The sequence below is a fragment of the Myotis myotis genome, unplaced genomic scaffold (assembly GCF_014108235.1).
Source record: "Myotis myotis isolate mMyoMyo1 unplaced genomic scaffold, mMyoMyo1.p scaffold_m19_p_2, whole genome shotgun sequence".
NCBI lineage: Eukaryota > Metazoa > Chordata > Mammalia > Chiroptera > Vespertilionidae > Myotis > Myotis myotis.
The window spans coordinates 164,872,377-164,900,289 of record NW_023416324.1 but is presented as its reverse complement, the minus strand read 5'-3'; the positions used below and the strand labels follow the sequence as shown (position 1 = coordinate 164,900,289).

Genomic DNA, 27,913 nt, shown 5'->3' with positions numbered 1-27,913 from the left:
CCCAGTGGGGGGAGGGAAGGGCATGCAGGAGGCAGCTGATCAATGATTTTCTCTCATAATTGATGTTTCTATCTCTCTCTCCCTTCCTCTCTCTGAAATCAATAAAAATATAATTTAAAAAAAAAGAAGTCACCCAATGCAGGAGTAACAGGTAAGGTTTATTGCTAATTCAAGTCCAGTCTGAAAACTTGATTTTTCTGCAACAACCACTTCTGCTGCTAACCTGGGAGCAGAGGGCCTGGGGGCTGCATATCCATTTCACTAATCACCTGCAGAAATGCAGTCATGTGGCTGAAATGTGTACCCGAGGCGGCCATGGAGCTACATTGAAATTCCCCTCACACAGGGCCAGTCATGCTGAACTCAGTCCTTTCCACACACTGTCACAGAAAATCCCTCTTGTACATATGCCCCTTGTGATTCAACTGCGGTATTTTGTTTTTCCCCCCAGGAGATGTTTATAGATAAGTCCTTTTTGCTGCCTAGATTGTAAATGAGGTTCTCTCAATGCGATGTTTATTTGGCAAAAGGAATAAGTTAGAGCAATGCACACCAGGACGGTCCTCCCAGGCCCATCACCCTTTGCTGTGCCTCATTCGGAGCACCTGCCCAGGCCCACCTCCAGGGGAGCAATCAGGGGAGGTGGCCCCACCAACAAGGCAGCGGGCTTCTAGAGAACAGGCTCAGCCAGGCCCGCAGCAAACGCCCACTGCATGAGTTTTCTCTTTGGGCACAGAGCCAGGTCCACCTAAGTACACTTCCTGGAGGCTATGTCCGCACAGCGAATCCCACCACCCTTCCAAAAAACCTCCCAAAGGAAAGACAAAAGCCTGGCTTACACACTTCTTAAAGTTCTGAAGGCAAAATATTAAACTGAGGGTGATGTGGGCAACACAGTGAAGTTGACAGTTCCCACAGCCAAGCATTGTTAGGTTAGGGGCAGAAATAGAATACGGGGACCAGCTATAATTGCAAGAAATATTAATCGTGCTCTGTTAACCGTGATTGTTTTGTTCTGATTAAAGACGGCACATTCTAATCTGGCTGGGAGTTGCATGTGGGACCTGGGAGCTCACCTGGAAATGCAGCCCATCCTCCCCATCTGGGAGCTGCCTAGTATCATGAAAAGATTCACAACCTCGTTGCAGAAATCAGAGCTGCTAGCCCTTTTCATATCACCAGCCCTTTGAAGACCCCCTAGTCCTTTGCATATTGACAACCCTTTGAAGACCCCCAGCCTTTGCATACCCACAGGCCTTTGCAAATCTCCAGCTTGCATTACCTGTTAACTGCCCATTTGACATACCCTTCTGCCTACTTCCCCACATAATCTTTGTCCTTCTGCCCAATATAAACAGCTGGCTTATGGGAGGGGGGGTGGGTTTCAGAGCAGATTTTTGTGGATGACCTGCTGCTCTCCCATACTGCCGGCAGTATTGGAATAAACGCTCATATATCATTCAACCCTGTCTCTGCTTAACTGGCTCAAGTAGTGACAGGCAGCCGGACCCATTGATTGGCCAGTTACAGCATCATCATGGCTCATCCAGAGGAATCTCTAAATAACAATAGCCTGGGTGTGTCTGCACCTTTGGCATTTGTGTCTTTACTGAATTTTATCTGCCCTCTCTCCCCGACATTACAATCTCCTTGAAAGCAAGAGCCATTCTTTCTTATCGTCATAATTCCTCAAAGCACCTAATCCTGTGGTTCACACACATGGTGAACACGATAAAGGTCGAGAATAACAATGTTTCCCACAGATTGTTTTTAAAAAGTGTGAAAGCAATTTCCGTAAGAACACCGGTGATGGGACTATGGACCTTCCTTAATGTTGGGCCAACACACTGTGAAGGAAGCATCCTCGGATTCAGCATTTGTTCCCTCATGTATTCAACACTCATCCATTTCCTCACTCGTCCTTTCAAGAGACATCTGTGTCAGGTACCAGGTGATGGGTCTTTTGTTCCGGATTCAGTAGAGCCAAAGCACTCATAATGCGCAGGAAGACAAGAGAACCGGAGGGAGCTGTGTTTTCAGGCAAGGGGAGCTCCTCACACATTCACCAGGACCTCAGCACAGTCTTCCTCGGCCTCCCTGAGGCCCCCCCCCCGGCCTTCTGAAGGCATCGGGAGTTCACAGCTCACCCGGGGGCACAACCACAGACAGGGAACAGCTACATGAACAGAAACACAATTCCACGTGGGTTCCTCCGTAGACAGTGTTTTCCTTTTAAAACGGTTTCCCAATCGTGTCACTAAAAAATAACAGCCGCGGGGTAGATATTTTTATCTCTACCACTGGGCAGGTATTTCTCTCCTCTTTTATTAGCAGTTCCTGTAGGGGCTCAATCCCTGCCTCCAGGCTGCACAAACACAGCCAGCCCCATCTCCTAACTCCCAAGGAGTGAAGGAATACTGGGCTTCTTTATCAGTCACTGTGTTCAAAGGTGACAGGCTTTTCTCTCTCCCACTCGGATTTAACTCTAATTGAAACGGACAGGTTCAATCTTGGTTAATTTTTTTAAAAAAACACCCACAGGAATAAGAGCCAATAAACTCATCCTCAGGTGTCAGAGGGAAGAAGAGAATCTGCTACTTTCAAGTCCTCCACTTACTCATCCTGAAATGATGGGGACAGTCGGGTTCTCTTACCAAATAGAGCTTCATGGGTGGTGAACAACAGACCTGAATTTATACTGACCAGGGAACCTTCCAGACAAGAGTAGGACATGATTATCCTGACAGGAGACAGTCTGGAGAGAGAAGGGAAATTCGGACTGGCTGGACACTAGAGCCATGTCTGACTATTCTCCTCCCTGAGAGCAGCCTGAGGAACCTGAGGAAGACAGGACCCCATGCGTTCACACAGCACTCCCAGCTCCAAACCCAGCAATGGTAGCTGGACTTTCTTTTTTTTAAGAATGGATTAAAAATGACATTTACAGATGAAATGGTAGACTGTCTGGAACTTGCTTAAAAATAATGGAAAGGGGGTGGGAAGTGAGTGGAGCAGAGATGAAACAAGGTTGGCCAGGGGTTGACCGTTATTGAAGCTCCGTGAATATATAACTAGACGCCCGGTGCACAAAAATTTGTGCACTCGGTGGGGAGGGGGTGGTCCCTTAGCCTGTCCTGTGCCCTCTCGCAGTCTGGGACCCCTCAGGAGATAACGACCTGCTGGCTTAGGCCTGCTCCTGGGTGGCAGAGGGCAGGCCCAATCCCTAGGTGCAGCCCCTGGTTGGGCTCAGAGCAGGGCCGATTGGGGAGTTGGGGCGCTGCCCCCTGTCATGCACAGAGCAGGGCGGATTGGAAGGTTGCGATGCCACCCTCAGTCACGCTCAGGGTAGGGCCAATTGGGGGGTTGGGGCACCGCCCTCTGTCACACTCAAGGCAGGGTCGATGGGGAGGTTGCGGCGCCACCCCCTGTCACGCACAGAGCAGGGCCAATCCGGGGGTTGGGGCGCTGCCCTCTGTCACACACAGAGCAGGGCCCATCAGAGGGGTTGGGGCTCTTACCCTGTCACGCAGAGCAGGGTCAATCAGGGGGTTGGGGAGCTCCCCCCTGTCACGCACAGAGCAGGGCCGAACAGGGGGTTGGGGAGCTCCCCCCTGTCACTCACAAAGTAGGGCCGATAGGGGAGTTGGGGCACCGCCCCCTGTCACACACAGAGCAGGGCCGATCAGGGGTGTGGGGCGCCGCCACTGTCACACTCAGGGCAGGGCTGATGGGGAGGTTATGGCTCTACCCCATAACACACAGAGCAGGGCCCCATCACACACAATCATGCTTAAGCTACATAATCTTTACTCCCTGGAATGGAGATAAGAAACGCCCTAACCTTTGGAATAGAGATTGATAGGATTGGAATCAACTGGTATAAATACAGATCTAACAAGACAGCAGGACACAGAACCTAGACACAGAACTTAGACACAGAACCTACACAGAACCTAGAGACAGAACCTAGTGAGAGAACATGGCAAAAGATCCTGTACAGAAACTGGCCACAGAACCTAGAGACAGAACCTAGACAGAACCTGGCTGGAGAACCTAGCGAGGGAACATGGCTACAGAACCTGGCTAAAGAACCTGGAGAACTTCGCTGGAGATCCTAACCAGAACTTGCTGGAGACCCTGAACAGAACTTGGCTGAGATCCTGGCTAGGCTGCTGATCAACTGAACGCTGTCTCCGTGTCATTCCTTATTCGCCGATTCCGTCCACACCTTTGGGGAGCCTTGGAACTGCGGGGGTTGGACCCCAGCAGGGGCGCCGCACCCTGTCACACACAGAGCCGCAGGGCGATCAGGGGGTTGGGGCGCTGCTCCCTGTCACACTGATCCCGGTGCCGGGAGGCCTCGCGGCTCTGCTGATCCCGGTGCTGGGAGGCATATTACCCTTTTACTATATAGGATAGAGGCCTGGTGCATGAGTGGGGCTGGCTGGTTTGCCCTGAAGGGTGTCCTGGATCAGGGTGGGGGTCCCCACTGGGGTGCCTGGCCAGCCTGGGTGAGGGGATGATGGCTGTTTGCAGCTGGTCACACACCCTTCAGGGTGGGGGTCCCCACTGGGGTGCCTGGCCAGTCTGGGTGAGGGGCTGAGGGCTGAAGCTCCCAACTGCTCCTTTTTTTCTTTTTCTTTTTTTATTCTGGGCCAGCTTTAGCTCTGAGGCTCCAGCTCTGAGGCTTCCGCTCCTGAAAGCAGGTATCTGGTTTGTTTGGGTTCTATAATCGAAACAATGTATAACTCCAGCTCTCAGATCCCGGCTAGCTGAAAGCAGGTTTCTGGGGTTTTGTTTAGCTTCTATATTTGTTACAATGTTTCTTAAACTGCAAGCTCAGAGGCCGGCAAGGCAGGCGGGGAACGATGCAGTCCTCCGTTACTGAAGCAAGCAAGCCTCATGTTAGTTTCAAGCTGCCTGGCTGCCGGCCGCCATCTTGGCTGGCAGTTAATTTGCATATCTCGCTGATTAGCCAATGGGAAGGGTAGCAGTCGTACGCCAATTACCATGTTTCTCTTTTATTAGATAGGAGAGTGAAGCACCCATACACCGTACTGCGTTGGAAAGTTTCCGTTGCTTATACTTTGTTCCCCATCACTCCACACCAAGTGGCAGTACTCCCTCCTCTGAGCTCTTGGCTTCTAGTAATAAAGGGCTTTTAAAACTCCCAGCCAAAATCCTGGGCTACTTGTTTTCTCTTTGTGACACTGGCAGTTTCTGTTCTGTAAATACTTAGGATATGTACTAAAAACATAAAAACCAGCCTGCATAGAGGCTAAATTCACGGTGCTGTTTTCCTCAGGGGAGGGAGGGAGGGAGGGAGGGTAACACTGCACCAACACCCTGGCTGCAGGAGTCCAGGAAATAAAGTGTCCGTCCAGCCTTTCTGCCCTCCACAAAGGGAGGAAGGCTCCTGTGTCAGGGAATTCTTCAAACATAGGAAGGGAGTTCGGAGGCGGAAGAGTCAAAATATTAGCACTAATTATGCGAAGTTATCAGTAGCTCCAATTTTCATAGTGTCCGGGAACTGAAACTCGGAGGTTGGTAAGTGACTTCTCCACGGTCACAGAATTAATAAGCGGTGGAGCTGGGCCTGGGCACAATCGCCACCAACACTAGGGAGTCCTGCTCTGGGCCAGGGACTATAAATACGGTGTCTAAATTAATCCTCTAATTACTTCTGCATATGCAGTTATATTGCGCTATAACCTGTTTCTCAGCTAAAGAAACTGAAGTTTAGCCCTGACCGGTTTGGCTCAGTGGATAGAGCGTCGGCCTGCGGACTGAAGGGTCCCGGGTTCGATTCCGGTCAAGGGCATGTACCTGGGTTGCAGGCACATCCCCAGTGGGGGGTGTGCAAGAGGCAGCTGATCGATGTTTCTCTCTCATCTCTGTTTCTAACTCTCTACCCCTCTCCCTTCCTCTCTGTAAAAAATCAATAAAATACATTTAAAAAAAAAGAAACTGAAGTTTAGAGAGGTCGGAAGACTTGTCCAAGGCCACACAGATATGAGTGACAGGCGGTCTCAATCCATCCCCCTCCCCCCTCTGCGGTAGTCCTCACTTCCTCCCCAATTCCCCTGAGAGCCCTTCGCCAGTCCTAGGAATGGATAAAGCAGCCTGCAGATGAACCGGACATTTGCATTCCAAGCCTCTGGAAGGAGGCTAGGCTGGCACAGACGATGCCAATAAAAACCACGTGGGCCGAAAGGTGAAAGAGTGGACACAATTAACATACCTAACACAAAAGCGAATTCCTGCCTCGTGGTGCCTTATCAGCAGCTGACAGGATTCGCCTGCTGCTTCCCCTCACCATGGGTTTGAGCTCCAACCAGCACACAGCTGGCCTGTGGAGCCAGGAGAGAATGAACCGGAAGCCCAAGGCCCCCCCCACCACAGCTCCCATTCAGCAGCTCCTCAGGTGGCCAGCTCGGGGACACAGTGACCAAACCAAGCGCTGTGACCCCAGCTCCTCAACACACACTCACTCTGACACACATTCTCGCTCGTGATTACACACACATCTCTCAGAGACGTTATCTCTCCCTCTCCCTCCCCTCCCCTCCCATCCTCTCTCTCTGCCCCCCACCCCCCACTCCCAGCTCAGCAGGAACCCTGCGGCCTGAATCTAAGCCACTGCCAGGCTTCCTAGCCCCAGTGAACACCCCAAGTCACAGGCAGGCCTCCAGCTCCCGCACAGTGTCACCCTCATGTCACCTCTCGGAGACTTTGATCAGTGCCTCCCACTCCTCACTCTCACCCATTTCCCACTTCAGTACCCTTTGTTCCTGCTCACTCAAGGATCTTGTAGAAAAGCCACATCACTTGCTTCTGCTAAAGAGAGAAGATTTTAACTCTTAGGTAAGGGTAGGGCTGTCAGACTTAGCCAAATAAAAAACAGGACGCCCAGTTAAATGTAAATTTCATTTAAGCAACAAATGATTGTTTTGTATAAGGATGCCCCCATGCAATATTCGGGACATATACAAAACAACTTTTGTTGTTTAGCTGAAATTCAATTTAACTGGCTGTCCTATATTTTAACTGGTGACCCTACACCAAGCATGTCAAACTCAAAGGCTAACACGGGCCAAATAAACAAGTTTTAAGTTTATGTGGGCCGCAAAAAAACAAAAGCTTCAATTTTCATAGACACGTAGGCTTATTCCGAAAAGTATAGCATAAAAAAAAAGAACAAGAGCAACGATAAAATTAATGTTTTCTTCCTGATACTTGGCATCTCTTCTCTGCTGCTATCTTTCCTACTTCAGGGAAAATCTTGTTCACTGTGATTACTTTCAGAACTGACCCAAGGTGAATGCAGTAATTCTGGATCTGACAGGAGACTTATTTCCTTTCATAATTGTAAATAACCGCTCACACCGTTATATTGGCTGGGCCACAAAAATCTTCGTTGTGGGCCGCATGCGGGCTGAGAGTTTGACATGCTTGCCCTACATGGTTGGCGGTGCGGGGGGTGGGGGGAGGAGGGGTAGAATAGGAGGTTCCCAGAAGAACGAAACATCTGGAAAGGAAAACACAAGAAGGAATTGTGAGGATTACAGACGGGAAGGAGGGGACCTGCTTCACTAAGGGTCTCTTTACCCCAGAAGGTTTCCCGGGTGTTATTACATTTCAGTTTTCTGGTGATTCTGTGCATTACATAGAATGAATTTATCCCCCTTACAGATTTAGAAAAAAAAAAAACATGATTAGGGAGCAAGTGACTTGTAGAGCATCCCATGGATAATTCATAAAAGGCAGGACTGTAATCCGGCGGCTTCCCGGTACAACCCGAGTGCTATTTCTCCTCCGTACAGCTGCTTCACTGCTTTGTAATTGTTACAGGCTGTACATAAAGAGGGCCCGACAGTTTTCTTTCGTCTTCTAATGCAGTTGTTACTGAAGTTAGCCAAATATTAATAAAAGGAAGGAAGCAAAGGAAGTCAGACATTGTTGAGCCTAATGGGCTGGGGAGCATGAGCCTGTCTGCTTGATGGCCAAAGATTAACACCCCTCCTGTATTGCATTAAGCACATGCACAATAGAAGTCAAAATGGCACAGGGGGAGGTGTTGGACCACAGAGGCCTGTCTGTCTAGCCTGGGGAAGGAATCATTGGCTAGGGGGTGGACCCATCAGAGGCCTGCCAAAGCTTGGGAAGTTGATTCGTTATTTTCAAAAAATCCCTGGTTCTTCCCAAGCCGAAGATGATAAAAAACAAGACTGGATTTTTTTCTATGGCAGGAGAGATGGAGATAGGACACTGGAAACCTACGAGGGGAGCTCCTTTGATTTTGCATCAGAAATAAATGCCGCCACACCACGGTCTCCCCGCTTCCCTGGAGATCCCGTGGCACAGCCCGCGTTCCACCGACAACACATGCATAAGGAGCCCATTCAAAATGGCACCCTGGACTCACACATATTTACAAAGCGCCGCTGTCCACTTACAGAGACCATTCTACTAACAGAGAGACCACCGGACCCTTTTCTCCTCTTGGCCACTCATCCCAATAAAGCACATCACCAGCAAGGACCTGATTGTGTTCAGTTCCCTGACACAAAGGGAGAGAAAAAGTCAAGAAAGGAAGGGCAATGTTTCACTCAAGATGACCACTGCTTCCCAGTTTTCAGATGAGGAAGGTCCTGGGATATTTGATTCAACACTCTTAACAGGGAACCAAGTGTTAAGAAAAGGCTCCTCTATCCTAGCATCCCATGATCCATCATTTTCCAAAGAACACAGCCGGTTTGGTGTTCATTTGATAAAAAAAAAAAAAAGTAAAGAAAGAATTTGTCAAATGGACAGTGGGCAATGCTTCTCCCCCCGCCCCCTCCAAGCTCCTGACACTCACAGCACACAATGGAGGGGAAATGGCCATAAACATGACTTAATATGTGCCCTTTTGAAGTGGAGTAACTGTCGGACAAGTGACTATAAAAATAACACCACTGAGGAGATCCAAATTTAATTCTGCTTAGTGAATTTCCAGATCAAAATGAACTCAGTTAATCTGTCCAAGTTTTGCTTTTGTGCTGTTTTGTTTGCTTCTAAAATTGCCTTTCTTTTCATAGATACTAGCGGACTCCACTTATGACAGAAAAAGGACTTGCCGGCCTCACACACCATCACATAGGCAGAGCGCATGGCTGTCAGACAGCTGCCAGTTTCTCAGGAGTACTCAGGGGGTGGCGAGCACCCCAGCACCTGCAGAGGTGGGCGGGGCCGGGCAGGGGTTCCCCACAAGCTGTGATGGCCAAGTCCAAGGGCACAGGGGCTGAGACTGCCTGCTCAGGAGAAGGGCCCAGCTCTGTCTGTCCTTGCTTGGTACTGACCACTTACTCCTTTCTATTCCCCCCTCTTTCTTCTCCTATTCCCCCCCTCCCCCCCCACAACACACACAGCCAGACACAGGCTCCAGAGCAGCAGACAACTTAACACATGGTCTTTCGGGCCACAGAGGAGTCTCCAGTTTTCTTGTGGAAGAGGGCAAAGAGCCATACTCTATCCCCTGCCTGCCCCAGCCAGCACCCAACCATTCCCACCCGCAGGGCGTTCAATGGCAATTACCAGGGCCAGGGTAGTGCAGATTAGGGCAGGACAGTCATCTGGAGACTTAATTAAGGGCCGTTAGGAACATTCCAGCAGGGGGAGAGGGAAGCGGGAGAGGGAAGCGTGCAAGGAGGTTTCCTTTTGTGTTGAGTGTGAGTGTGAGTGTGAATGTGAGTGTGAGCCCTGCAAGCGGCGCCTTGTTGGACTCCCCAGCAGTCCTGCAGCAGAGGGCTCACGTCGTTAAAGACTGCAGGTGAGAAAAACTCAATTTCATTTTGGATCTAACATCATTCAGAGATTGCTTTTGAGAAGGCCATACAATTAAATCATTTTACTCTTCACAGTTTATAAAACCTAAATCTACAGAAAACATAAATTCTGGCCAATTCAAGTTTAGTGTGATCAGGTTTCCATCTACATTACATGAGAAGACTTCAAAGCAGGGCTTGACGGGATCACTGCTCCAACTGCATTGAATACTCAGCCTGGCTTATTCATTCCAGGGCACTGGCCCCTGTGGACAGAGAGGGGCGCATGAGCAGAGCTTCAGGACAGAGCAAAGGCCATGAGGGTGGTGGGGTCGGGAGAGCTGGGATCACAGTCCCCAGAGCTGGTGGCAGAGCCGGGACAACCGCAGAGGACTGGGGACTCCCAGGTCAGCGCTCCTGCCATCGCCTCCTTTCCTTAAATCAAGACCCCAGACATAAGACTTGTGACTCCAGGCAACTTGTGAGAGGACTCTGTCCAGTAGAACAGCTCAAGGCCCGGGAGTTATCAGCTCCTTCAGAGGCCTGGCAGGAATTTCCTGTTATGTGATCTGGGTCTTGCAAATGGCCACAACCAAGCTGAGGCTGCCCCTTCTTCCCCTCCCCCTTAGGAGAAATGACTGCTCTTAGTCACCAGTTGCCTACAGGGCTCCGAGGACTGGGCCCAGCTCCAAGAATGTCCAAAGGAAGCCAGCATGAGGGTCTGCTCTGAGAACAAAGAGCAGGCCAGCCCAGGGGACAGTGAAATCCCACCTCCAGGCAGCTCGGCTCTGGGTCAGCTGTGGCTCTGCGCAGAGGAGTAACAGTCAGCAACACGGAACCCTCTGGACGCAGGGCCATGTGCCTAGTTGTTAACAGAAACCTGGAGGTGCTTCTGGTTTTCCGTCATGTGTTTTTTTCAACCGTAAAAGACATATTACACACAAAAACATACATGCACACACATGCACAGCCACCAGGCAGGGAACTAAAGGACTGCAGCACTCGAGGCAATCCCCACCCATGTCCCCATCACTCCCCCAGCCCCTCCGGCGGTAACCACCATCTGGCTTTTGGGAATCATTATTTCCTATCATTTTTACTATTTGTGTGCGCATCCTTGAAGATCGCAGTTCAGTCTTGTCTATCATTGTACAGTTCACTATAGCTACTTACTGTTTGCTCACTTTGTTTCTAATAGAGTATTCAATTGCATGGATATGCTTCGTTTACCCATTCTGCTGTCCGTGGACATTGACATTGTTTTCAGGTTTTGGCGACTACAAACAATGCTGCATGAGTATTCTTGAACATGTCTCCTGGTCCTCAGGTGCTGGAGTTGCTCTGTAACCACACTTGACAATAAAACACTGCATCGTGCAGAACACACTCTTCACCTCACCTATGCAATGACAATCTCTGTTCCAAAGCTGTGCTGCCTTTGCCTCCCCACAAGACACTGCGAAGCCCACCTGCTTATACAGAGGAGCAGCCCCTGTGACTCAGAGGCCAAGAAAGCCGCATCCATCACCAGACTGGCACGTTAAAGCTCGGTCCTAACACCGCCTCTGAAAGACAAAGCCCAAGACTTTAAAATCCTGAGCTTAACCAGAACCAACAACTAAAACGACTGAACTTTCCAAACGCCCCCAAAAGAACGAGATGGCATCTCCAGTCCGGAGCATACACACCTGCCCATACTATGAACTGTAAGTAATAACCGCAAATGTGTCCCTAAGAGATTGAGTGCAGAAAGACTGCACGCTGATTAATCCCAGTCGGCAGGAGTGGCAGGAGAGGGGGGTGAAGGGTGAGGAGGGGTCCTGGAGGCACCCCGGCCTCCACGCACCTGTACACCGGCTGCATCTCTCTCGCGATGCCAATGATGGCGCCTGGCAGGAAATTGTCAAACTCCTCGAACAATTCCCGGATGTTGGTCTTGTACTTTAGGTCTAGGTCCAGCTGTATTATCTGCAGGATCTCTGGAGGAAAGAAAAAGACAACAATAAGACACAGACACGCATCCTGGGAGGCTCGGCTATTTATAGAAAATGAGTGGAAGGTGCAGAATGGGGTTCTGGATTATTCTTGCTGCCCCTGCAAAGTTAGCGCTGGAAACACAGGGCCTTCCTTTGCCAGCAACCCCCTCTGCAAGATCAGAAGTCTCTAGAAACAAATGTCACATATCTTTCCTTCCAATTGTAGACACATTTTATTTTAATCCAGGTGACCATATGCTCCAGTTAAGGCCTACTGTCCCGGTGTAATTGTCAACAGCACACCATTTCATTCTCAAACACATCTGACAGTTTATGGACACCCTACTTAAAACTGAAAGCATACAGGTGTTGCTCTTTGGGGCACAGGTGGTATATGACCCAAGGGAGAGAGGGGTAAGAACTGCTATTGTCTTAAGCTCTCATAAGTACATTCTGGAAACCTAAACACATATCAAGTCAGACAAAGCAAGTCTCACAATGACCTGGCACGGAAGAGCTGTTGGCTTCCGCTGCCTCCAGATAACTCAGGAGCGAGTAGGGAGGAGGGGGGTGTTGACCAAGTTCATTCTCGCATCCTTCACCTGACAAAGCCTGTCTGAGACCCCAACTATGCTGAGGACCCAGCCCTAAAGGAGAGACATGCGGTCACTAAAATCAGGGAGGGAGAGATTGATGCTGACATGAAATGGAAGAGGGACTGGGGAGCTCTGAAGAGGGGATTCTTGGGGTTAAATGATGAAGAGCGATAGTAGTACTTGGTACTACGGAGAAGGCCTAACTAATGGGAATCAGACCACAGCAGCCGAATTTTGTAACCCTGGGGAAATTATTTTACTTCTCTAAATCTTAGTTGTTTCATTTGTTGAAGTGGGAACAATACAATGTGCCTGGTGAGGCTGAGATGCCAAGAAGATGGGACAACAGTGGGAAACGTCACCTACACAGGCTGTGGAGGCTACAGGGGCCCAGGGCTTGGAGAGTGGGAGACTTGCAGAGGGAGGCCTGAGGCAGTCTAGGAAAACTTAACAAAAGAGAGTGCATGGGCTGGCCCTCGACATGCGGGCAGCATGGAGAGGGGATGCAGCACCACCACCATCCGGGGCATCAGGGCTCCCGCCTGGCTCTTCACCAGCCTTTTGGCATCTGCCCACGGCAGAGGCCCCAGCTGCCTGAGGACAGGCTGCCCCCAGACGCCCTCTGAAGACAGGCACCCCATCTTTGGTGTCTCAGCCTCCATTCACTCAGTACAAGGCTTGGAATCCCGTAAATACTGAGGAATGTTTGTGGAATTTAAGTGCCATTCTCTAAATTAGTTTATGAAGAAATCACAGCTTACTATTTAAGAAAAACTGAATCATTTGTTCCTCACTCTATTTTCCTTTGTGATGCAGAAACAAAACATGAGTTGACATTCTACATGAGTTTCCTGTAAAAGAAAAAAGTTATAGGAGATGCCCAACTGGTATGGCTCAGTGGTTGAGCATCAACCTAGGAACCAGTAGGTTATGGTTCAATTCTCAATCAGGGCACATGCCCAGGTTGTGGGCTCAATACCTAGTGGGGGGGAGGGGGGGACGGTGCAGGAGGGAGCCGATCAATGATTCTCTCTCATCACTGATGTTTCTCTCTCTCTCTCTCCCCCTCTCCCTTCCTCTCTGAAATCAATAGAAATATATATATATTTTAAATGTTATAGTAGGTAAGAATCCAGCTGCCCAGGCCAGAGGACAGTGAGAGGGCACCAAAGATAGCCGCTCTGGCCCTGTGGGCGGTGTATAGAAAAATGGGCCCCCAGGGCCAATGCGGGCCCTGCGGCCTGCCTGGCTTCACACTGCCCGCCCCATATAGACACATGAGTGAAACACTGCTTTCCTTCCTGCACTAGAAATAATAACAACCTAGAAACCAGGAAAGGTGATGACTCCAGAGCTCCTTGTGGTGACCTTGCCGTCTCCCGGAAAGCTGCCCTGAGCCAGCAGTGAAGACGAGCAATGAATGGGCCACAGGCAGCGTCTCCAGGAGCCTGCTGCTCTCAGACACAGCCCTGGGAACAGAGGAGAGGAGCCTGATGGCAACCTTGGGGAAGAACAGCCTCCCAAAAGAGACTTGTAACCAATGAGAATTGTAACCATCAAGAAGCCATAATGGGCCCAGCCAGCGTGGCTCCGTGGTTGAGCATGGCCCTGTGCACCAGAAGGTCACTGTTCAGTTTCCAGTCCGGGCACATGCCCAGGTTGTCATCTCCATCCCAGTAGGGGGCGTGTAGGAGGCAGCTGATCAATGATTCTCTCTCATCATTTTTTTTTTTTAAATATATTTTATTGATTTTTTACAGAGAAGAAGGGAGAGTGATAGAGAGATAGAAACATCGATGAGAGAGAAACATCGATCAGCTGCCTCCTGCATGCCCCCCACTGGGGATGTGCCCGCAACCAAGGTACACGCCCTTGACCAGAATCGAACCTGGGACCCCTCAGTCCCCAGGCCGACGATCTATCCACTGAGCCAAACTGGTCAGGGCAATTCTCTCTCATCATTGATGTTTCTATTTCTCTCTCCTTCTCCCATCCTCTCTGACATCAATAAAAATATATTGAAAAGAGAAAAAGAAGCCACAATGCGAGGCCCCACAACACACACACCCTCTAGCCATTTCTCTCCTTTCTTTTGGTCCACCTCCTATGCCCGAAGCTCCCACACGCAGCTCTTACACTGGAGAGAGCAGAGCCTGTCTGAGCCTGGGACAGGGTGGCACTTCGCCCCAAGCAGAGAAACCACATCTCTGCAGGTTCTGTTGGGGAATGGGGGCCGGGAGTGGGCAAAGGGCAGTGGCCTGCAGAAGGGGAGGCCTCAGGTTGTTTGGAGGTAATTCTGTGGCCCTGTCACGGTTATAAGAGAAGGGTAAACCTCGTCCTCTTGGTACAGGGAGCACTTCAGTACCACCAGGGATGGCCAGAGAGAAGCACCCTTCCTTTGAGGGCTTTTAGGTGCCCAGCCTTGCACAGGCAATAGTTCATTTCTCATAACCACCCAACATGTTTAGATGAAGAAAGAGAGGGTTAGGACAGTTAAAAACAATAGCCCGAGGTTCACAACAAATTAAGTGTTGGAGCTGGGATCTGAACCTAGGTCTGCTTGACTTCAAAGCCTAGCATGCTCTTTCCACAGACTCTGAGTCCCCTTCTGACCGGAAGGGAGCCCCACGAGGCAGATCTGGCTCCAAGGTTATGCACACAGAGGCCCAGGAGCAGGCAGAGGTGCCAAAGGCCTTAACAGACAAGAAGCAGAACAGCGAGCTGGCCAAACATGGCATTTAAGGGAAGTCCTCCACATGAAAATGGTAATTTCACTGTAATTAAACTCCCAATGGCCGTTCATTCAGTCAGTCAGTCATTCTTCAGTGAAAGCCTACACGTGCTATGTGTATGCTCCGGTCTCTCAAGGTCAGCCCACTGCCGGAGTCCATTCATTGTCTTCACTAGCTGAGTTTAGACAGAGACCCCCCCCCCCAAAAGCTAGTAACCTTTGAAATTCTAGCAAAGGTCAGAACTGTGCACCACCCAGTTAATTTAGGTAATAATAGTTGAAGCATCCCCACCTTAGTTCCCTTAATTCTTTAGATACTTATGTAGATCCTTGTTGATTATTGTTAATCAGATACTCCCGGAAATCTATTGATGAGCTAATCAGATACTTTGTCTATTCCTGGAAATTGTTTGCTGATCTGTGTGTCACTGAAACCTCCTTACCCTAAGGGCTACTCCAGATCAATAAAAGATTGGAGCAGCCTGAGCAGTGGAGGAAGTCCTTCCCCTTGAGTTGGACTTGCTCGCCTGGCCCCCCAATATTTCCAAATTATCTCTTGTCTTTTCATATTCATTTGTGTGCGGCTCTGCTTCCAGTTCCTGAACCCTGACCCATGCGGGACGCGGGAAGGAAACACTCAACAGCCCACCCTACCTATTCTGCAAGGAGCAGCCCAAATGCCTCCTTCCCTGGCCGGCTTGGACAGGCCCTGGTCAGAAGTAGCTGCCTGCCTCCGGTCACTGTCACCTGTACACCTGTCTCACTGCCCTCGCCAGAGAGGATGCTCCTTGAGGAAGGGAATGTGCTGGAAGGCAGAGCTCAGGGTCCTCAGGTGTCTTCCGAAGAGACACAGCTCCTTCATTCGGGCAGAGCCCTGGCCATAAATCGGGGCACTTTCCCTGCTCGTTAGGGACTGGCGGGCAGTGAGCCTGGAAAGGTCGTGCAGTCCTAGGACATGGTCATTTGAGATGCTTTTATACTTTTATAGATCCTCTTTCAGGAAGGGTCTGCTGAAGGCTGCTCACACCTTTCTCAAGAGGGACTTCACCAAACGAGGTCGACTGATCAGGAAGGAATGCAGCAGCAGCTCCAGCACTAAGTGGCCCCTGCACACCGATGTGAGAAGCCTGACCCAGCTGTCACCTTTCAGGCTGAGGCAGGAGGACACGCCCTCTATTCAGGGAGGCGGACAGCCCCAAGCGCAGCCTGCACGGTCGGGCGGGCATCTGTCCAGACTGTTATCCTTTTATGTAATTATGAAATAAGATGCCAAGTTGTGAATGTCACTGCTGAAAAGAGGAAGATGCTTACCAGGAATGCTGAAATTCATTAGATTCTTTTAAAGGGCCCTGTTCCTCTGGCCTCTGGTCCTTCATGTAGTCATCTCTCTGTGGAAACTATACCTGGGAGGTTTATACATAATGCTGAAAGGCTGTTGTGAGAATGAAACAAGACTGTACAGTGGGGCCTTGACTTACAAGTTTAATTCGTTCCGAGACCGAGCTCGTTAACTCAAATTACTCTGTCAACTCAATGCAAAAAATCGGCGGAGAGACAGCTGGTATCTCAAAAAACTCGTTAGTCGGGACACTCGTAAGTCAAGGCTCCACTGTATATGGAAAGAGCCACCTCGGTAGCCCAGAGAGGATGCTGGGCGGAGGACAGCTGTAATGGCAGCAGAACCACTGAAATTTAAGGAATAAATAAGTGAGATAATTGTCCCCTAGCAAAGAGGAGATGAAATCTATAAAGAATATTTGAGAAAAAGAAGGACTCAAAGGAATAGTCAAGCATCTAAAGCTGGTGGAATGTTCACTATGTCAGAATCCTGCAAGAAGATAACAAAAAGATGGAACAATCTCGGGTAACAGGTCTGAAAGACAGCCTTATAATAAGAGACCAATATACCTGTTGCACAGATGAGGAAACTGAGGACCAAAGAAGAAGAGGAATTTGTCAGGGGTCAGACAGTCAAGCTAAGTAGCAAAATTGATCCCAGAATTCAGGTATTCTGACTCCCCAGTGAATGCTCTTATGCTAATTAGCTCCCCCTCCCACCATCCACTCCCAATATGGACCCTAAACTCCTAGAGGGCAAAAAACATTGTGTAATGGCCCGAATGGTCACACACAAGACTTGCTAGGCACCCAATACTAGCTCATGAAGGACCTGCATACCATCCCATGGAAATGTAAACCTGAAGATTAATAAGTAGCAGCCAAAGAAAAGAAGACACCACCATGATTCACTTTATAGCCAGTTTTAGGAAATGAGAAAACTGCTCTCCATATTCTCATATTAACATCAGGATGGAATATTGGAAACCAAACCAAATAAACAAATGTTTACATTCCTCTAGGAACACACCTTACTTTGTGCTAAATTCAAAGGGAGGCAGGGTCCTTCCAACCAGCCCCTCACAAATCCTCTCATGCATGTGTTTAAATCACAAAAACTGAAGCATTCGTGTGCACCTGTGGCATTTTCTCAGGTAGAAGGATGCCTGCCACATAGTCCTGTGTGGGTACTTGGTGTTTGAGGGAAACACTTGTGCTGGGCAACCTCCTTGGATGAGCTCATCTGCCTGATGCTGGCTGACCAGGCCTCTTGGTAGATGATGGAACCTACAAGAGCTTCCATCATTCCCACCTCATAGGTCAGTAGTTGGAGCTTTAAAAAAAAAAAAAAATTATTGATTGATTTGAGAGAGAGAGAGAGAGAGAGAGAGAGAGAGAGAGAGAGAGGATAGATTTGTTGCTCCACCTATTTATGCATTCATTGATTGATTCCTGTATGTGCCCTCACTAGAGATCGTACCTGAAACCTTGGTGTATCAGGGCGACGCTCCAACCAACTGAGCTATCCAGCCAGGGCTAGTTGGCGTTTTAAACACTGGTTTCCATGGAGAACGAGTGTTTGCAACAGATCAGGCAGGCTAAGTTGAGCTATTTCAGGAAATGGAAGAATTGCTGCCTCCAGGGTCCAGAAAGTGGTTCAGGGGTCCTCGCTGAAACCCCCAACCACAGCGCTGATGAATGTTGACAAGATGGGAGCCATTAAAAATATGTCAACTCAAAGTGGGAAAGATGCCAAGGACCTAGATGGGCTAGGTCTGGTTTGAGACATAGCTCTGTTTGAACTTCAACTCTAGGGGGTCAAGAGTGTGGTACCATCTTCACAAGGGAACATGTCTGCTCACCTCGTCCTCTCTCACTCCAGTTTCAGGCTAATGAAATAGCACCACTTAGTTCTAACAAGTTGGAAAAGGAAAGACAAGATGGAAAGTGCTGGCTGAAGATGCAGCTTTCAAGACCTCCGCGTGCCCATTGCCATCTCACCACCCTGGCCCTGGACAGCACTGAGGAGGCTCCTGAGCACCCAGGGGCTTGTTCTCAGAGTTCAGGAAGCCCATGCCTATTGCCGGCATCTGAGGCCCTGAACTGGGCCTTGGGCTCGGTTTCTCTGCACAAGTGTCTGCACAAGGCAACATTCATGCCCTGAGAACCAGCTGGGAAGCTCCCAGCTCAACATTCCCCGGTGGAAACAGGCTTGGGACAGCTCATCATCAGCCTCCAATTAAGCCAGCCACAAGGCATGTCATCTGACCAAGGATGGAATTACAACCCTGAGTGAGTAATTAATGATACCCGAAAACAAACAAAAGGGGAAAAGCTTCCTTTCCTCTGCCCTCCCTTCTCCTATGCCCAGAAACAATTCCTGGTAGACAACTGTTAACAAACACAAAACGGCATGCAACAAAACAGGTCGGGAAATTATGGAAAGACATGCTTCGCTGAGCACCGGGCCCACCATCCTGGGCAACACACAGGCCTTCTCTGAAGGGCAGATCAATCTTGCTCCTCTCCCTTTCTGTTTTGAAAGAGCTTCCAAGCTTCCTGGAGATAAATATTTATAAACATCAGAGGGTTTTCATCTCAGAACGTCAGCGCAAGCTTCCCACTAACCAGGAGAGGGCTCGGGGAGAAGGGGAAACCATGACAACCCCGAGCTCAGTGGGGTCACGAGGCCCAGGACCCGGAAGCAGCTGGTGGGAGGGGAGCGCCACAGCTCACTGTCCACTTGGAAATACTGCAGCCATTTGCCACCTGCTTCATCCTACTTTGGAGCTCGTTAATTGCTGGTCAGCAGCACCTCTGGCCTGCAGCAGCCAGAGAGGGCAAATGAGAAGGGGTGGAGGCTTCCTCTAACACAGTGGTTCCCAACCTTCTGGCCCTTTAAATACAGTTCCTCATGTTGTGACCCAACCATAAAATTATTTTTGTTGCTACTTCATAACTGTAACGTTGCTACTGTTATGAATCGTAATGTAAATATCTGATATGCAGGATGGTCTTAGGAGACCCCTGTGAAAGGGTCGTTTGACCGCCAAAGGAGTCGTGACCCACAGGTTGAGAACCGCTGCTCTAACAGTAAGAGGCTCATGACCTCCAAGGAGCTGTTTTGAGGCCACAGGACAGGTACAGTCCTGATGTCCCACACCAGCCCCACTGACCAGCTTCTCCCACTGGAGGGTCTCAGGCCTCGATGGAGAGCTTGCCACTGCAAGGCACAGACCCAAGCTGTGTCCCTGGGGGGTCCGCAGGTGACATTGGCTGTGATGGTTCTACATCAACAGGGAACTGGGGTCACTTCCCAGCTGGGCCTTTCCTTGTCCCTCAAACCCCCACTCCGTTCCCCTTGCTGTGTCAGGCCCAGCTGCAGGACAGCTGGCTAACGATGGAAATAGCTGCTATGAAGGAACAGAGTGGATCATGCCAAGGGGCCAAGGCCTTGGGCACAGATTCCTGGAGCTCTTCCAGCCTGGTCCATCCATCCATTACTGCAGGGAGGGTGCCTGTGGGCCAGGCCCATACCGGTGGGGCGGGGAGGTGCCTGTGCTGACTCAGCTCCTGACCCTCCACTACACTCTGCCAGATGGGGTTTAGTCCCTCCTGTTTTCAAACCTGAGTTTTGGCAGCTTCTCTACAACGGCCTCGCACGGAAGCGGCAGAGTTGAGAGTAAGCACAGATTTGCCTGGCTCGATAGTCTGATCTGCTATCTTTAAAACAAGAAATGCTGCCGCCTCGAGGGTGAAAATATCAGACAGCTCCAGGGTGTCTGGTGCAGTAATGGGACTTCCCCACGGCCCCCACCCGCTCCCTCAAGACCTTCCTCCCACGAAGCTTGAAGACTATTGGAGTTCCCTTTCACTGAGCAGAGCCCACCGGAGAAACTTCAGGGGAAAGGAATTTGATGCCACAAACGTAAGATGAAAGGAAGTTTTTAATAACAGCCAATGTGAATAAGTATATTCATTTAATCATCCAAATGTCCTAAGACTGGTATTATTTTTGCCTGACCAAAGAGGACATGAAGAATTTAAGTGTGGTAATCAAGCTCACGTGGCTGGTAATGGGCAGGGATGCAATTCACACTCAGATGTATTCGGCTCTGAAGTGCTTGCCCTCCCTCCCTCTCCATGCTGTCCTGGCTTCCGGGCCCCTGGACAGCCAGGATACGGACCACACTCGGTTCTGTGGGCGCTGCTCAGGCAGGAAGTCCCAGACTGTCCCCTGTGCTAATCTATGTTTTCCACATTAGCAGCCTGCCCCCAACTCTGAGGGAGGAGGTGAAGGGAGGAAATGGAGTTCATAACAGTGATTTATACAACCTGTTAGCAGCTCTGGTAAAAGGTTTTTGGGCCAAGAGGTGGAAATTAATGACCGCAGTCAGTTTATGTATTAGCTATACAACAAATTCTTTCTTCTAGCCCTGCTCGCCCCCTCTCAAACTTAAGCCTGGAAAACAATGTTCGCTATGGCTCAGCCACAACATTTTTTTTATATACCTATGAGCTCCTGTTTTGTGGACAAAACAAAAAATTATTATGAAAAGATGCAGTTTTGCTTCAGCAACAGTATAACATGAGTCTCCTCCCTCACCCTTAGCACCTTCTGTGACCGTGTATTAATCATATAATTTAGGACAGGGCAGAATTTATTTCCAACCCGGCTGAAAAACTTCAGGGACACATATAATGACAGATGCAACACCTGGCCTCAATTTTCCTCTTGCTTCTATTGCCAATGTGAAATTATAGTTCATGGACTTCTTTATGAAGTCCAATGTGCAGGGGAAATTGAATTTTAGACTTGGAGAGCAGAATCCCTCTTTCTCTCATGTCTATGGTATAGATGTCTGTGGTCCCTGCTGGCCTGTCCACAGTTTATAGCTCCCTGGTGTCCGCTATAAACTTTATTTCTTGTCCCCAAAAGTCTAAGCTCTCCTTCCTGTTTGGGGCAGGACCGCATTCTGACTTTGTTCACCAACAGAGACTGAGGCCTGGTCTCGGCTCTCAGCGCAGGCTTTTTTCACAGACCCCTGGCAATGGCAGGCACTTTTTGGAAATAGTGATTTGGCTACCACAGGTCTGCCTGAATGCTCACAGCGCAACTCTGCAGGTCCCGCATTCCGAGGTTCTTTATTATAACTGCGGGGACTCCTGTCCTCCTCTCCTCTGCCCGCTCTCTGCTCTCAGGCTACACGGCTCCTTCAGCCTCCTCTCCAGCTTAGAGCAGAAGGCCCTGCAACTAAGAGATGCTTACCCAAGAAGGCTACCTGGGACCAGGCACAACCCAGACTTCCCCCTGGGGCCATGAAGGAGTTGAGGAAGAGCAGCCTCGCATGACCCCTTGGGCCAAGAAATCTACATCAAGGCAACGTTAAAGGGAAAAAAACAACAACCAGTTTCTCCACTTTAGGAACCCAGAAATACCTTTCTGAGATTCATATGTAAAGAACTACCTATCTTCTCCCCTCCTGTAGGAGGAGAAAAAAAGATATATGGTTTTCATCTTTTCAGGAGCAACATCTGCTCCCCTGTGACAGTCTGCAAAAGGGCTTGCCAACAGTCAAATGGCCCCACAGGTTTCCTGTCTCCTGAGCCAAGCCTCTTGCCAAAAGGTCATGTACTTTTATTGATTTTTATGCTACATTGTTTAAAAAAAAAAAAAAAAGTGAGCTGTCTATCTACAAAATGATAAGGTTCCTATATGCCAGGTACTGGCCTAGGTATTTTTATGTATTTTATCTGATTTAAACTTTACAAGTAGGGCTTTACTGTTCCCATTTTATAGTTTTCTCCTACCAAAAATGCAGTCTATGTTTCATTGCTTTCATCCCGGTTTACCAAGGTTAAGAGGAGCCCCTCCTGCCCTGGCCAGTGTGGCTCAGTTGGTTGGGGTGTCGTCTGTACGCCAAAAGGCTGTGGTTTCAATTCCCGGTCAAGGGCTTATACCCAGCTGAGGGTTTGATTCCTGGTTGGGGTACAATACAGGAAGGCAACTTATCAATGTTTCTCTCACATCAATGTTTCTCTCTCTCTCCCACTCTAAAAATCAATAATCATATCCTCAGATAAGGATTTAAAATAAAGAAGCCCTTCTAATAAGGACTCTTACTAGAGTCCTACCTACTTTGACTCTAATAAGAATTACCCAAGGGTACAGAGAAGTGAAAAGTCTGGCCCATGAGCTGGGAGTCCAGACTCCAATTTTCATTTAAAACACACTTGCCTTCCTATGGAGCAGACATCCCCAAGAAACCCTCTTTAAAATGTGTGCCCATCACAGACCCTACAATCGAAAAGATTCTGTTTACCGAATTGTACTTGTTAAGCACTAATCAATTCACTCCACTGTTTCAATTAAATTTTTATTTCATGTCATAAATTTTGTTTCTTTTTTAATTAAATAAAATTTAAGTTATTTGTTTTAATTTTTTAATTAGAGGCATGACATATGATGCCAAATTGACATAATTGCAGATGAAAGCTAAAAAAAAAAATGACTTAACCTCTAAATATTTCAATGTGTACTTCCTAAGAAACAAGGGCATTCTCATAATAACAGTACAACCATCCAAACCAGGAAGTTAACATTAATACATTATTACCATTTAATCTACAGGCCCATTCAAAATTTGTCACTTTTCCAAAAATGAAATCAAAATTTCTGGTCCAGGATGCCCCATCATGTCTCTTCTATCTGAAATAGCTCCTCAGTCTGTGTCTTCTGTGACCTAAGATAATTTGAGGAATACAGGCCAATTATTTAGTAAAATCTCCCTCAATCTGGGTTGGCCTAACGTTTCCTCATGCTTAGGTGCAGGGTACGCACCTTGCTCAAGAACAGCACAGAGGTGATGCTGTGTTCTTTTCATTCTGCCATATCAGGAGGCACAGCATGTCCATTTGTCCCATTATTGATGATGTTAATTTCGCTCAGTGTAAAGTTACTACTTTTTTTCTTTATAACAATAGCATTTTGTGGGGAACATTTTGCAACTGAACAAATTTTCCTGAACAAATTTTTACCTGCTGGTTCAGCATTCACCGATTCTTCTTATTTGAATAAATTGTTACTATAATGGTTGTCACCAAATGGTGACTTTCTAATGCCTCCATTTCTTCTACATCCCTTCGTTGGCATTTTACTATGAAGGAGAACTTTCTGTCAGCCCCTTTACGGTGGGCGCACCGAGCAAATTCCCCGACTGGAAGGCTCAGTGCTGCCGCTGCAGGGGAAGTGGACAGGAAGGAGTGTCAGAATTGCCATCGTTGCGGCTTTGGGCCCATCATCAGAGCAATGGCCCTCTTAACACATCTTCAGCAGCACCAGGCTAAAGGGTTCACAGCAGTTAATAACTTGCCTAAGGTTATTAGGCAGGAATGCCCACCAAGTTCTCTTGCCTCAACATGCTCCCTTAAAATGAGTTTACTTTGAACTTAGCCCACTCCCTTGCCAGTTATCTGTTGCTGTGTAACAACTCTCTGCCCCCCCAAACTTTATGATGATCCCTCATGGTTCTGTGGGTCAACTAGGCGTAGCTGGGTGGTCCTCACACGGGGTCTCACATGTGGACACTGGAACATGGCAGCTGAGGCCGCAGTCACCTAGAGGCTCACATTACATATATTCTTAGCAGGTGGCACTGGCTGTAGGCAGAGCTCAGCGGGGCTGTCACCCAGAGCACGTTCATGTGGGCTCTCCCTGGTGTTCTGGCTTCCCCTTGCCTGGCAGCTGGATTCCACAGGGGCATGAGCCAAGAACAAGTGTTCTAGGAGACCCAGGCTGAAACCACAGGCTCCTGGTGACTGAGCCTGGGAAGTCATGCTGCATCACTTCCACTTCGTCCTACTGGTCGAAAACAAGTTTCAGAGCCAGCCCAAGTTCAAGGAGAGGGGCTACACAAAGGTGTGCACACTGGGACACATGGCTCATTCAGACGTCATCTCTGACCACCAGCTCCACCCTATAGTGCATTACGGATTATTTTAAATTTCTTCCTTGTACTACTCTAAATTTTCTATAATATATGTATTCTTTTGTAATCACAGAAGTAAATATTTAACAACATATAATAAACAATTATTAGTATGTCAAATACATGTTAATGTATTATGTATTTGTGTGTGTATAGTATATATATACATATATAAAAAACAAATGAGACTAGAAGAAAATGTGCATTTTTAAATTTTTTTCATCTTTCAAAATGGATATGTATTGCTTTTACATTAAAAACATTTTTAAAGGGACTAATAACTACCTCATAGAAAATATCCATTTTCTGGCAATGTAGATCAGATTGTTGTTGTTGTTGTTAATCCTCACCTGAGGATATTTTTTCCATTGATTTTTAGAGAAAGTGGAGGCAGAGGGAGAGACAGAGAGAGAGAAACATCCATGTGAGAGACACATCATTGGTTGTCTCCTGTTCATGCCCCAACCAGGGCAACCAGGGCTGAGACTGCAACCGAGGTACATGCCCTTGACTGGAATTGAACCCGTGGTCAGGCTGATGCTCTATCCACTGAGCCAAATCAGCTCGGACTATATATCAGATGTAAGGCAATTTGTTATGACCTCAAGTTTCTTTAGAAATCCTTCACAGAGTGGCCAGACTTACCCATTTGTATCATCTTTTTCCTAAGGCAAGTCCATCTAGAAACTTCTACTTTCCTCCTACTTCACTACCAGGTGGTTTTCTGGGCTTCCAGGTGCATATTTTAAAGAAAAGCAAACAGTAAGCTAGGAGTTAGTCTCCTCTGGTTTCTCTTTCCTGTCATTTATCTCATTGTATCTGTGCTACCTTTTCCCCATCTCTTCTTGCCAAGTACATTGGGGAAACGAAAGGCAATGACAGCCTTTGGGTATTGGAGCAGCTTAGAAGAACTCTCAAGTCTGATGAGTCTTTCTCTCAGAGGCCAATTTGCATTCTCAGAGCTCCAGGCCTAGAGGAATTAAAAAAAAAAAAAAAAAAAAAAAAAAAAGAGCATCTTCAAGAGACATATGTTCAATCAACACTCTGGCGAGGGAGGCAGCCTGCGACAGAGCACCCCTCCTCCCAGGTAAGAGACTGCAAACCTCACATGGACACGCCAGTTAAAGCCAATAAAGCCACCACTGCCCTAAACAGAGACCGTCTAAACCCAACACAAAGAGCAGCTGGGGCCGCACTCCGAGTCACACCCACTACAGGGCACTGGTGAGCCTGGACTGGAGTTGAGTATAAGAGAACAGGGAACCTGGGAAGGGGACTGACTTTTCCCGGCGGTCCACCCTTCCCAAAGGAGGGCAGCGTCTGACCAGCTAGGCCCCAGGGTCTGTTGCCAGAATCCTCGCACGTCAGTGGCTCAGGAAGCTCGGGGAGGCCGACTTGTTGAGTCATTCAGTGCTATTTTTATCTATTTTCCAAACCATAAACCCACACTTTACATTTCATTGTTTAGGGTGGATTAAGATTTTTGACGTGGCCTTTCTTGTGGTTTAATTTCCTGTGTGCCTGTATGAAGGGAAACCTTTAGCATTCCTGTGTAAGCAAATAACACTTCAACCTTGGGCAGGATGGTGTCCAGATCACTGGCGTCTTGACTGCTCTCTAAACCTGGGCTGCTCGGATTAAGCCTGGAGGTCATGACCTGCCCCTTCTCCCCTCTACCCACAGGTCAGAGTTTATGGTCTGGCTCCTGGGTTACTAAGTCAGGGCAAATTGGCTTTATGAATATTTCAGTCCAATACTAGCAGATGAAGCTGCTGTGTATCTCATATAACAGTTAAGTCTGACATCAGAATCATGAGTGATGAACATCCAGGTACACAGAGTAGTGACGGCCAGTGATGGACGAGCTGAATAGTTTTAAAACTATTCCCAACTGATTTCAACTATAAAATCATGATTATGTGGTCACAGAAGTAACAAACACATACCAGAAGAAAAAAGAAAGCTCCTTTTCTGTGGAAGCCAGGACGAGTATTGTTTCCTTCTTAAAACCCTTTCAACTCTACTCAGATCTGAAGTAGAGTCATAATGCTTGGTAACTTTAATATTAAACAACGCCTCCAAAGTTCAGGGTCTTCCTGCTGCCAAAACCCTTCTAAAAAAATAAAATTACCTTCTAGCGCAGGCAGAGCTCCGCTTTTCTGTTCAAAGATAGAGCCCTTTTCCTTTTTAAAAGGAGAATCTGGAACTGCACCAAATTTTCCTTCGGCATCTAACGAGAGGCCAGAGATGCTGTAATAAACATGAAACTTGATGTTGCCAGAAGAAGTAGGCTGCTCAGGAGGAAAAACACTTCCCCAGGAAGCTGGTAGCAGGCACTGCCCAGTGAGAGCCCCTCTCCCAGTCCAGGGACAGACCCTCTGAGCGCTCATCCCACCAACAGCACACTCGGCCGGTGACACACCACACAGTTCCAAGGCACTAGAATCTTTCCTCTTCCTGACAAACAACTTGGCATTCCTTCAATCATTCGACAAGTATCTATTACCCCCCTACTGTGTGCCAGGCAATGTACTCCCCACTACAGAAATAGCAGGGAAGAGGCAGGCAGGGGCCCTCCTTTCATGTGACTCACAGTGTGGACAGATGACTTCGGACGGCGGTAAGGGCTATGGAGAAAAGAAAACAGTGATGGGATGCAACGTGGTATTGTGCGGGGCTACTGAAGTTTGGGAGGACAGGGAAGGCCTTTGGCACAACTAACATTTGAGCTGAGACCTGAGTTCAAAGATCTGGGAAAAGAGAGGGCAAAGGGAGCCACTAGTGAAAAATCAGGGAACGCCTTCAGCACATTAGAGTAAAAAGGGAGCGAGAGGTATGAAAGTGGTGGCTGGAGAGCTGGGGGGCGCCAGACCCACTGAGGGGCTTCCACCAGGTAGAGGAGCAGCCTGACAGGGCACCCTCTCTGCTCTGCAGACGTGGCCCCTCTCTGTGCCTCTGTCCCTGGCGAGGGCTCCTGGTACCTAATTTGATGTGCCTCTTGGCACTCTGGCTCTCTGGGCTGCTCCCAGTGGTTCTTGGGGATACAACTGAGTTCCCCTCACCCTCCCCCCCCCAATTTAGGGAGCCACTTCTCTCCATCACCAAACTTTTATGAGCTGGGATCCAAAGACAGAGGACGTGGCCACTATTCCTCAAGGAAGACAATGCAAGGAAGGCTTAGGGACATATGCACTCTCTCCTTCCCCAAATTCCCCCCTCCACCCCCCACCCCCCGTCCCCATCATCACAGTCTGGTTCTGGCCTTGGCCTCGGTTCTCCTTGGTGCTATCACCAGAGCCATTCCTTTCCTCTCACCGAGTGGGCTGGAAAAGGCTGCCCATTCAGGCAAACCATGGCATAATGAGGGTGGAAAAATAACACAGACTGTCCCCTACCCACCCACGTGTTAGTATCCTGGAGAAATCAGGGTAAGTGATCCTCAAGAGCAGAAATAACAGAAAAGCTGCCATAAAAGGAC

The 27,913-nt window shown here is 48.5% G+C and overlaps 1 protein-coding gene across 5 annotated transcripts in view; it reads right to left on the bottom strand.

Moving 5' to 3' along the window:
• The window catches only part of XXYLT1 (xyloside xylosyltransferase 1), a 184,825-nt gene that overhangs the window by 74,818 nt on the left and 82,094 nt on the right, over nt 1-27,913 (bottom strand). For all 5 annotated transcript variants that reach the window (XR_004974017.1, XR_004974018.1, XM_036349273.1 and 2 more), the window contains exon 3: nt 11,653-11,785. Coding sequence is in view for 3 of the 5 variants with exons in the window: in XM_036349273.1 (XP_036205166.1) it covers nt 11,653-11,785 (133 nt within the window). In the remaining 2 variants the exon portion in view is untranslated. The remainder of the gene's footprint in view (nt 1-11,652; nt 11,786-27,913) is intronic.